The sequence below is a fragment of the Lonchura striata genome, chromosome 1 (assembly GCF_050655825.1).
Source record: "Lonchura striata isolate lonStrDom1 chromosome 1, ASM5065582v1, whole genome shotgun sequence".
Taxonomy (NCBI): Eukaryota; Metazoa; Chordata; class Aves; order Passeriformes; family Estrildidae; genus Lonchura; species Lonchura striata.
The window spans coordinates 60,988,152-61,000,432 of NC_140703.1; the positions used below are offsets into that span (position 1 = coordinate 60,988,152).

Below are 12,281 nucleotides of genomic sequence, written 5' to 3' on the forward strand. Positions count from 1 at the left end.
CATTCTATTAGCTTTTTTGACAGGTGAGAATGGAAAGTCCAAAGAACCACACAACATAATTACAAGACATCTCTGTTGGGCACCAGCCCATAGCTGGGAGTGAGAACTAACAGAAAGCTGAGGCTTTCTCTCTGTGTATTTAAGAGCAAAATCCATTTCTTCCACCTGCCATACTTTCCACTGAAAATCACTAAACATCACTTACCATTTTATTTCCCAGTCACCATTTATGGCTAGGTCCTTCTCAACTTCTTGTAGCTGGATTTCCCTTGTTACTTTCTTAAATAATTTCATATAATTAGCAACTTTTGTCACCTCACCATTCATCCCATTTAACAGATCACTCATGTGACAGAATAACAAAACAGCACAGACTCTGGCACAGATCCCACCACAACTCCACCACTGACCCACTAAAAAATGACCACTTAGGCTGGTGCTTGTATTTTTAGCAGTATTTTGTTTATCTAAAGGATTTCTCTCTTATCCCTGAAAGCCCCTGCCAAGGAACTTTGTCAATCAATTGCTTTTGGTTAAGGAGACTCTACCAACCAACCAACCAACTTATCTTGCTTGTCATTTGGATAGATACCTTACTTGTCTTTACAAAACCATGTGGACTACACCACAGTATATGATATTTATCTTTGTACCCACTGCTTTTCTGTGTGGATGATCCTGCATTTTGCCATACTCATATCTGTGCTGCTCAGATATGCCTGATTTACCAAGCTACACAAATCATGCTGCATAATTGAACTGTCACAGAAAATATTTATCCTTAACTTTTCTATTATCAGTGAGCAGGAGATACATGAACAGCAGAACCAATAAAGCCCATATCCAATTATTTTTTAAATCACATTTGAGTTCCCACATGGGTTCTCTGGGCTAAGGTAGAAGTTTATGGTTACAGCATTTTCCTCCAACAGGATTACACAGCATCACTCTCTACCCAGTGTATTTTCATTATGCTTTCAGAAATGTAGTGACTTTGGGAGCAAAACCATAGTTTCAAATCTGTTTAAAATTCTGCAACACGCTCTTTTTAAGGAAGTTTAAGGGCAAGAAAACAATACTGCCAAAGAAGATGGCAGCACATGCCCTGTTTTCTTACAAAGAAACATAATGCCTGTCTCCTGATACAGAATTTTCTCTTGAAAAATAGAAGTCTGCATGATTGGACTTCAGAAGACATTCTAAAGGCACATGCCTGATTTTGCACATGGGATTCCATGGAAGAACAGAAACCTGTAGAATCATGTCATTGGAGGAAGAAGGTGAAGCAGACCTGACTGAATTGATCTAAGTTTCTATTAATTTTGTTTAGGGGATTTGACATTTTGTTCAGATGTATTTTAATTCTTATGTTTGATATACTCTTCAGTAAAGGTGATGGACATTTCTATCCTTCTGTTTAACACAGACAATGTCCAGAATTAACTGGAGACTGCCATTCCTCTCCTCTTTATGGTTAAAGAAACATGGCCTAGACCTTTTTTAGGCTTACTGAGACAAAAAGAACATTACATTTATTTACATTATATTTGCAGGCTACCATTAAATAACATTTGGAACCTAGTATGTTTCAGTACAAGAAATTACTTCTTGCTTTCAGTTAACTAGAAGAGAGAAGGGACAAAGAAGTCTGGTCTCTTCCCATGACCAAGTACTGCTGTGTGCACTCTGGGTGGATGGAAGGATGTGGTATCTCTGCGCATCCTGAAGCTCATATTTACTTGTGTTTTGTAGGCTTAAGTGTTTCTTCTCAAAGAAACAGATAAAACCAGAAAAAAAACCCTAGCAAATCTCACTAAATCCAAGCCTTAGATTGAATACTCCCCTGCTGAAATGTGTAATGTTTCTTACCCTCTCACTAGTATTACTTTTCAGGTTGCTAGAAATAGATTAATGTATTTATTTCCTTGTGGGAATGAATAATATTCTTTGGCTAGACTGACCGCTGAAGCACTTTTTCCAGTGCTGCACACAGCCTGTGCAATAACCCCAGAGCTCCTAGCCCAGCTGCAATTACCTTGAATTTGTGCTCATAATTCTCAAAAGCTTCCATGACCATGCAGACGGCCTCCATGGAGCGCTCCAGCCGCCCATCCACCCCGTTGAAGCGGTACATGCTGCCGGAAACATCCACCACCAGGCGCAGCCGCTTGGGCTTCTGCTGGGGGCTCCCCGGCTGACAGGGAAACAACACAACTGAGCCCAGTAGAAACAGGGAAGCTAAACATTAGTAAAAATAAAACTTACCAGAAAGTACCAGAAAGAACACCTAATACACTTTGCAAATCAAGAAAATTTTATCTAGAAAACATTGTTTGATTTTGTTGTTGTTTTTTTTTTTTTTTCAAGAACAAAAAACCCAACTATTCTTCTATTTCAAACCAGTTCTTTGACAGATAGCTCATTGTTTCCCCTCACCTTCAATAACTGGAAACAAAATACCTCAAAAAATTCCACATGCTTGTCAGGAAAATACTTCTTTCTGTTTCAGTTTTGATTCTTAACATTTTATTTCAGTAAAGAAACTCTCAAATTTGCACTTTCTGCCAAGGCTCATAATAGAAATGCTTTTCCTTGGCATGCAGTACTAACAGCGACTGTATATGAATGTAAAAACTTGTCTGCTGAGGTTAATAACATTCCAAAAGTGTTTGAAATCTTGTTCTGATTAACTACCAGTTCCATCTTCATTCTAATGCTGAAACCATTATTTTTTTCTGAAAACAAATCCCATCTGTTCTAACAATTTTTTGGCACAGTACATTCAAGGGAGGTGTTTTATTTAGCATGCAATGAGATGTGTCTAGATTCAAGTATGAGGCTATTACAGATGACCTGACAAAAGAAACCCAGTCACAATATAAACAAATAGCTAAAATGTTCCTTTTACCTGTAAAGGATTTCTGTACTTTATTTAATTATTCTTTTAATAGACTGTAGCATTCCTGCTCTCCCAGAAACAAAAGAAGAGAAGGGTGTTAAATCCTACATTTGTTTTGGTTTTTATGCACACACTTAAAGATGTATTTTTTTTTAATCAATGAATTGTTTTTACAAAGCCTTAAAACTGATACATTGAGTAAACACATTTTGAAAAAATGAGAACTCAATCACTTTTCTCTTACTGATCTTTCACACAAGCAGTGGCAAATTCCATAAATCATTCTAAGCAACCTAAGCACCAAACAGCATTAAAAATACTATCAGGGATTTATCACATGTGGGTAGCTGACATGCAAAAAATATGCTGTACTCAGCCATTTAAAAAAAAAATCTCAGTGTACTTAAAAATTGCAGTCTGTCATTAAGTATTGCTGTTAAATATTATGGACTAGCCCCACTAGTTTTCGCCAGGTTCAGTTGGTCTAATTCAAGTGGTTTCTCTGTTGCTGACTCACACAGATCTTACTGTAAAGCCTTCTAAGGAATGGCTGAATTGGGCTATAGGACTGTCAACTTTATAATATCTTAATGACTTTTACTCACACTTTTTTTTAAGTCATAATTTTTATATAATTTTTATATATGTTTTCTTCTAATTGCCTTCTGATCATTAAAATACAAAATAAAAATATTAAAAACTGTTGCCCTGGATCAAAACTTAGCACTGCTTAGATTGGTGTCCTCTTTCTGAGGGTGGCCCACAGGAAATATTTATGCAAGACTATAAGAAGTAGTACAGCAAATTTTCCATCCAGTGGTTGTCTCTGTGCCAGGGACATCCCAAGCCAGAGATATTTTTCTGAGTTTCTCATGCATATAACCTACTCAAACTCCAAAGAGAGGCACTGTACAGCCACTACGAAATCAGCAAACTGGTTAAGATCTTCTCCACCTTCCCCTGGTTCTTGTTGGTACTTACTTGTGGCTCAAGTTCTCCACGTCGTTTATATATGGCTTTTTCTCCTGTCAGCCCATCAATGATTTTGGCATCATCTAGCTCTCCAACAGCTTGGTGTCTCAGCCATTGTCTTTCTTTACCTTTGGCCTACAACAGAAAAGATGTGAGTGTGTGTTAGACAATGTATGACGTACTGCACATGACATACAGATTAATTTCTTTGTAATGATGTGACAGTTTTGGTCTAAGTCAAAGAAATCCAAACACATGTTCACAGCTGTCTTGGTCTTCTTCTCTGAAAGAAAAATCAACACTGACAAAGAACATGTTCCCTCTGTAACTTGCTCTTTTTCAGTAGTTTCATTTATGGGAATTTAACTGTGAACTGCAGAAATGTTAACCCTTCTTCTTGCAAATATGCTGAAAATGTGTATGGCAAGCCTGTTCACATACACATACAACTGAAGGGACACACATAACTGACCATTTGTTAGGTGTTCTCAATCCACACAAAACAAGAAAAAGTCATTGGGTGACTTAAAAAACAAAACAGCATTCACTTATTCACTTCAGGCAATGAAAAATGGTTGCTTTTAAAACAGTATTAACAGTATAAACTAATAACATATTTTAAAAAACCTTCTTTTAAAATCATGATACTCAAGAGACAGTCCAATAAACACTTCTTTTGTTTTAGTTAAAAGGACATTGGTTATCTACAGCCTGACTTGATGAAAACATATTACAATCCATGAACTCAAACATTCATGGAACTCCTGTACACAGAGCATTCAGTTAAGATTGAAGACTTGAGTGTTACAATATTATAAGCAACATATTTAAGCATGTTTTCCAAGGATAGCTTCATCATAAGGTAGGATAGGTTCATAATACATTAGATCCCCTAAAGACAGTAGTGTCTGTATATATGGGGTTTATGGTTTATTTAATTTGTTTAACTCTTCATGTTAAAATTGCTCATCCTAGTAGTAAGCCCAGCAAGGAAAGACAATTTTGAATTTGTATACATATAATGCTTTTGCCATCTCAGCAAATTGCTGGTCAGCAGCTGGAGGAAAATCAAATATCCAACTGGACACAAACTGCCTTAAACATTGACTTTCGGTAATGAAAATCAATTCCTCTCTGATGAGCAGGAAGTCTTACATTACAAATCCTCAGTAAACTGCAGGCCTGGGATTTGAAAAGATGAATCTTTATAGTTCTGTATAGGCAGGTAATGACTTCTTCAGGATCACAGAATCTTTGATTTTGCTTTGGACTTAATGTATAAGTTTTTGTTTCTGAGTTCTGGACTTCAGACTACTGCCTATAATTACTCAAGATTAATGGACTACTTGCCCATGAAAATAAGTGGGCAGAAAGACTACATAGATGCAGAAAAATGTTTTGATTAACAAAATCAAAAGCTTTGCAGATGCTTCCTGATGGGAAGGAAAAACAATGTTTCGCAAAAGACATGGAAACCTCAGCCTTTTAGTAAATCACAGAAGGGAAAGTTGAAAAGATTTCCGAGGTTGTGAATTCAGCCACTTATATTCTCTGATACATTTTCACGTGCTACAGTCAATTGAGCTTTAAGCCTCTTTGGCAGTGGGGCATCCATGAGTTTTTTTGTACCATCAGCTGGGAATTTCTACTATCATTAAATATGCCTGGGATGAAAATTAAATTCTTTCTTCCATAGGATCACTGATCCCTTTGTTGCATTCAGAGTTGCATAACATTCACCTGTGAATTCCCAGTGACCTCAAAAGCCAGAATTTGAGCTGAAATTTTACTGGAGGAACATGGAGTTGACATCCTATCCTAAAATAGGAAAGAATGCCGACAAAATCTGATCTTGCCTCTTTCCAAAATAATGCTAAAATCAGGCTACTTAGTGTCTGCCTCTTCTATGCAAAACTACTGAGAATTTTTTTCCTTTTATGAATACTGAAAAAACAATCCCCTTAAGCAAGGGTGTTATACAATGCACATATTTTACATATGACAGAGAAAATTCACATCTTTATTAATATGTGATTTTCATATGTTAAAAAACAATTTAAGTTTAAAAGCATTCAGAATTTTAAAAAAAGGTCATAACTAATATATATACACCTTTTTTTGATATTTGATTAGAAAGGACATACAACATATTACAATTTCAATATACTGCAATCATATTGATGGAAAATTACCTTTATTGTACTGCTTTTGAAATTAGAAAAATGTGCTAGATACTGTATCTTATCAGTATGGCAGTAGCTGTTCACAGTGCACCACTACAGTAATTCTTTTCACCAGAAGATGTCATGGCATATTTACAAAAAAAAAAAAACAAAAAAAAAAACAAACAACAAAAAAAACCAAAACAAAACAAAAAAAAACAACCAGCTGTTATGTCTGTAAATGTCACAGAAAAAGGTTTGTATGTGAATTTATCAGATCTAACTATGTAGCTCAAAACGGTAGAGGATGCATTAAACACTGCCAGTTGTGGTCTGCATTTGTTTCTGGGAAAATGTTACATAAATGTTCCCTTAGCTGCTGAAATAATGAAAATACTACTGAAAGTGCAAAGGATTTTTCATATTTCCAGCTCTCCAAGCCATGGTTATTACAGGACTGCTACTATTTTATTCTTGCTGCTATGACCAGACCATTCCTACATGATCTAAATCACAGTGCCCAGCAGGCTCAGTAACTCAGGCTCAGGTTTGCCCAGTTTAAATGTAGGGGCCAAAATGATGCTCAGAAGCTACAGGGACAGTTGTCCCTAGTTCTCTCTGCAATAATCAATAATGAGAGAAGTACTTGCTGGAAAGCAAGTCACTTCACATTAAAGAAGGTCTTTCTGAGTGACTGACTGGCCATAACCTTTTGAATTTGGAGTTTGAATTTGGACAGACAAGCTTCAGGGGAGAGAAGAAAGAGCCCATCAGTGGCAGGATTTCCTGGACTTCTGGCTTTGCTATTTCTACAGAAGATAAACAAAAACTCATTATGTTTTGATAATGTTGTTCAAAGAGCTGACAGAGATCAGCAAGTTATAAAAAGCAAAATGAACAATGAAATTACATTCTCAGACTATGTTTATGTGTCCCTTTCAAGGATCTGCCTATTCCAAAAATCTCTTTCTGCTGCTACTAACATTTGAGAGCCATAGACAACCAGACCCAAACCCCAGCCTCTTGATTCTAGGGAGATAGAATTTAATTAAATTAATATATTTTAAACAAACCCACAAAATTAACAATAAAAAGGCATATATTTAAGAGAAAATCCAGGTTAAGTGAACGTGGGCAACATATTTTGATTATGTGAACACAGTTTGAAACAAAGCAAACTCAAACATTTTTAAAAAGCCAAACGTTCTCTAGTGAGAAGGTAATATAGGATTTTCACAAAGTTAAAAACACATAGACATCTGAGTTTCAAATTTTACTGCAATGAACTTTGCTATTGATTTCTTATTTGAGATGTGAGGAATGACTGATAACAGAAAGAAAACTATTCTAGTTGAGAACTCAGGGTGTACACAGGACTATACAGAGACTAATGGGAGACAGATGCACAGTTTTGCATGAGGGCTGGATGAATTACTATGCTGAAGAATTCAAACAACTTTTTTCCTCTCAAAAATATCACATATCAGGGATTATTTGAAATATATTTGCACTTAGATTCCTTATCAACAAAAGGTATTTTGCAACTAAGTATCTCCTATTACAATTTATCAATTAATCTTCATTTTCCTAGTTCATCTTCTAATAAAATCCCTACCAAAATCTATATAAAAATTTATTAAGTTAAAAATTTTGTTTCACTATTGCTCTTACTCTATGCCTAGCTTTTTCTAATTTAGTAATTTGGTTTTTTCATCATAAATTACATTTCCTAACTTTGTGGTTAGCTGTTACAGGTTTTGGCAGGAAGTTAGCAAAGTCTCATATAATACTGCAGCTTGTAAGACTTCGCCTTTATATTAAAATTACCTTTTTTACAAAAAGCAAGAGGATATGCCTCTTTATATTAAAATATTTTAATTTTTTATTATGATTAACATGACCCCTGAATGTAAGAATTTTGGCTCCAAGGGACAGATGAGGCAGGCTCAGAAAAATACTTCAAACTGAAGATTTACTTCTGGATCTTCAGAAGTGTGCTTCCAATAGCATGTGTGCTAAAAACATGGCAAAAAACCCACCTAGATATAAATGTTGTAGACAAAACTGAGATTTACATCCAATTTTTTTTCAACAGGGACCTGTCTTTATAAGCCAAAAGTCTGTGTCCTGAACTGAGACACATATTAAGTGCACGAATCATCTCAATATGCCCAAATTAAATGTTCACTACAAGAGGAGTTCTCTGAATTGGTACATTCATAATAAAACTGGCTAATGGCTCTTTCTGTATATATGTACTTATAGTAAAGCTGCTGTACCTACAAAGGTTTAAAGGTAAAAAATAAAGCAAAGAAGTATTATCCTTCTTACTTGGAATACCAGGAGATTGGATTTCTTTGTCCAGGAGGAGGCTGTTTATCATACAAAGTGATTTCTTTCTGTATTTCAGTTTTATTGCTTAAGATACAACACAGTGACTAATAAACTAAGGTATATATCCTCTAGTGGTTAGTAGCCCTCAACAGAAATATTTATACTCAAGTAAGTCTTATAAGGAGTAAATCACTTTTCCTTTAATTTTCACTGAAGATTAGCAGATGCCTCCTAGAAACAATGCATTTACAATTTTGTTTACCCTGTATATGAATACTAGTATTAAAAAAACCCAGAACAACCACCATGTCAGTTAGCAGAAGAAAGGCAAACTGGTGGTTTCAGTGAGTTTCCACTTAGAAGATTTGGGCTATACCTATTTCTATTACCAAGAGTTAAAAAAAAACCCGAGAAAAATCCATGTTTTCAGCTGCATATGTAGTAAAGCTCCTACCTGGAGTGGGTGCCTCTTTTAACATCTATAGCATTTTCTCTTCACAGCTAAAAAATAATCTTTTGGACTGGAGGTAAAGACAAAGACTGGGCTCTATAGACCTTCATAAATTCTTTTAATAATGCATAGTAGTATTTTCTGTCACAAAATTGTGCTTCTGAGTAAGTAATCTCTGTAAGGTGTGGAATGGGAATAATGGAACATGTGGAGATGAGCACTGGGATTCACATGTAGGTTGCCTTTTAAAACAATAATATGAAATTGTTTTTCGTAACTGATTATAACCTGAACCTGCTTTTAGCCTTCAAAGGTATGACCACCAGATGTTAACAGGATATTAGCAGGATAGTATTTGGGGCCTAATGTAATAAACTCCCTGTGTTCCTTTATCAGAGAATCTCAGACTACCTGCAGATTGTCCAAGATGATGCGGAGTGACTGAACTTGACGTCGGACTGCTCCGGAGAATCTTTCATAAGTTGATGCATCATATTCACTCATCTGAATCTCTTTCAATCTAAAGGAAAGAACAAGGAGCTAAGAACAGTTTAGGAAACATGCGTATCTTCCATTTACTTATGTAAACTAAAAGTTTATTTACTTTGTAATAGGGAAATTTAGACTCCAACAAGCACACAGAAGATGCAAACCAGAGGAGTGGCAGCTGCTCTTGTGAATTTTTGATAAGGCAGATGTTCACCAATGTCTACAGGGACTGTATCACATTAAAACTTATTAAAGTTACTAATATATACTCTCTTCTAATCTGCTTTAAAGTTTGAGAAGTAAATCAGAGGTTCTGAAAACGTGATCAAATTTGAAGGCTTTGTTGGCTCAGGTGCTGGTATCTGTACATAAAAGGATCACGAGTGTGTCTATTCATTACTTCACTGTAAGAGTATTTTAAACATATCCTGATTCATGCTTCAACACAAAGGTTAAGTAAAATACAATAAAATCTGTCCTTGAAGACCTACAAATAGTAACTGTTTCAAATACTTATCTTTGTGCTTCATTAAATGAAGCAACCTTGAAACAAAGAAGCTTTAAATGAACATTAACAAAAATGTGCTCCCCCACTGAAAATGAGTCATGCACTATCCTGTCCAGAGGCCTGTGACAGAGAGCACACCTGCACCATGAAAACAGATACACGCTTTCTTTATAAGCAAAGATGTGTCCATTTCAAGTTCTGTACCACCTTTTGAACAGCATAGCTTAGCAGAACAGGTGAAATTCACCACTGGAATGTAATTACAGAGGTGCGACAGTGAAGCTGAGCTAGGGGACAGGCAGATATGCTGGAGTGCTCACTGTTCAATATTTGCCATGACTCAACACCACTCAGAGAGGCAGCAGTCATGTACCTGCTCACCCCACCCCCCAGCATGTGGCTGAGTTCAGTCCCAAGCTGAAACCTATTGGCCTATCTGTGCCCAGCCCATTTCCAACAAGCGCTTTATAACAGTAGAATCTCACTCACGGTGTTTAAAAAAATACTGTGTTTTTAACTAAACCATAAATAGATAGTAATGTATGTATAGGCTAACTTTATTTCTAATGACAAGCTTTTATAACACTATCACAAATTAATTGCCTGGATCATAAAGTATACCTGAGAAGTGCTGTTTAGACCAACCCTTTGAAGATAATATTAAAATCAAACATCAAATCTTTGTTGTCTCTATCATGACGTCTTTTTCTATTTAAAGTTTTCATATACATAGTCATTATAGCCAACTCTTATTCATTAGAAGTAGGAAAAACTAACTTTCAGTGCTGTACATTTAATTACATGAATCCTGCCAACAGAGTTCAGTATCTTCATATCTATAAAAGAAACATTTTGTTTCAAAAAAAACCCAAAACCCTCACATGCTGTTTTACTTTGTTGCATTCTACATAAATCCAAAGTGAAAGGTAATTTTCAGAAAAATACCATGAAAAATTCTGCATCTATTCCAGAGTAGTTGTTAATTTTGTTTTGTCAAATAGGGCAATTTAAAATGTTTACCACTAGAAATACTATCTAGCCAGGAAAGCATCAATAACTTTTATATGAAATTTCTCCTCTCCAGATAACCCTGTATAAAAAAAGCAGTGAAATTTGCAGTTTCCCTTTTTCTTTGTCACCCTGAGGACTCCAACCTCCCTATTTTTATCTGTTAGTTCCCATAACTGTACAAGTGGTATAGAATAATGATCCAAGTCAAATGTGGTTTCATAATAGGCTACATTTGAAGCTGGTTCATGCCAGCCTTCTTGGGTTTTGCCGGACAGGAATTGTTACCTCATGTACAGATACCCAGATTTTACAGGGCATAGCTGCACTGTTCCCACAGCATGTAGCAGTAGCCAGGAACTTCTCCTTTTCTCTAATTTAGTAAATCCACCTCACAGGTAGTAGAAACTCATCAAAGCATGCCAGGGGGACATATGCACAGACAGATGTACAGTATCCAAGACCATACATATCCATTGTTTCTGTTATGAAGCAGCTCAGAAGCAAATTTGAAGAGGTGGGATGCTTTTTGAAATACAAAATATCAGATTGACTTGAGAGTTCAGCTGATGGAAGAAATCTGAATCTCTGTGCACATTCTGGGAAGGGGTTGATCAGTAATCACACATTACATTCATGCTGGGAAGACCTGCTGTTTGTGTTAATTGGATGCTGAAGCTTAATAGTTCAAATTGCAGAATCACAGAATATTCTGAGGTGGAAGGGACCCACAAGGATCATCAAGCCCAATTCTTAAGTGAATGGCCCATACAGGGATCAAACCCACAATATTATTAGCACCATGCTCTAACCATCTGGCTACAGATCTTTCAAACAGAAGCAATTTGCTTGCAGTGGTCCATTTTGAAAGACACTTGTTAAGTGATTAATTCTTAACAACATACAATCTGTATTCATCATAATTCAAAGAATTTTTCATATAATCTATTTATTTTAAAAAAGGATAAATATTTATTTCAATCTCCTTCTCCACCTAGCTATGTTTTACCAAATCACACAGTAATTTTAACATTGTGGCTTAATTCAATAAAACATTCCTTACATTTTATTCAGAACAGCTGAAAAACATGTGCTGGTAATCTCTGTTAAGTGATAATAGACAGGGTAAGGTAGCCGATAAATGCAGTTAAGTAAGAAAATTCTTTTCAGCCATCTTTTTCAAATTCTTCTGGGAAATGGAAAAGCAAAGAAAGACTTTTACATTACCTCTGTTTAAAGGCCTTTTCACCCATCTCTCGAGCAGCTCTCTTAACTTCCTCAGGAACAGCATCCTTTTCAGCCTGAGATACTTGGTAAACCCTGTGGCCAGCATCCAGTCTATATGGCCCACCTTTGCCACCTAACCCGGCAGTGTCTCTCCCTCCTAAGATAGTTGAAATAAAAAAACATTAGGAATATACATTTTCTAAAAAAAATAAGAACAAATTTTCTTTAAAG

At 35.9% G+C, this 12,281-nt stretch overlaps 1 protein-coding gene across 1 annotated transcript in view; it reads right to left on the bottom strand.

Annotated features, from left to right (window-relative positions):
- VWA8 (von Willebrand factor A domain containing 8) overlaps positions 1-12,281 on the bottom strand; it is a 187,725-nt gene that overhangs the window by 11,560 nt on the left and 163,884 nt on the right. The window contains exons 40-43 of the mRNA XM_021530815.4: positions 12,051-12,207; positions 9,230-9,338; positions 3,881-4,006; positions 2,036-2,194 (exon numbers count right to left, since the gene is read on the bottom strand). Coding sequence (XP_021386490.4) covers positions 2,036-2,194; positions 3,881-4,006; positions 9,230-9,338; positions 12,051-12,207 — 551 coding nt within the window. The remainder of the gene's footprint in view (positions 1-2,035; positions 2,195-3,880; positions 4,007-9,229; positions 9,339-12,050; positions 12,208-12,281) is intronic.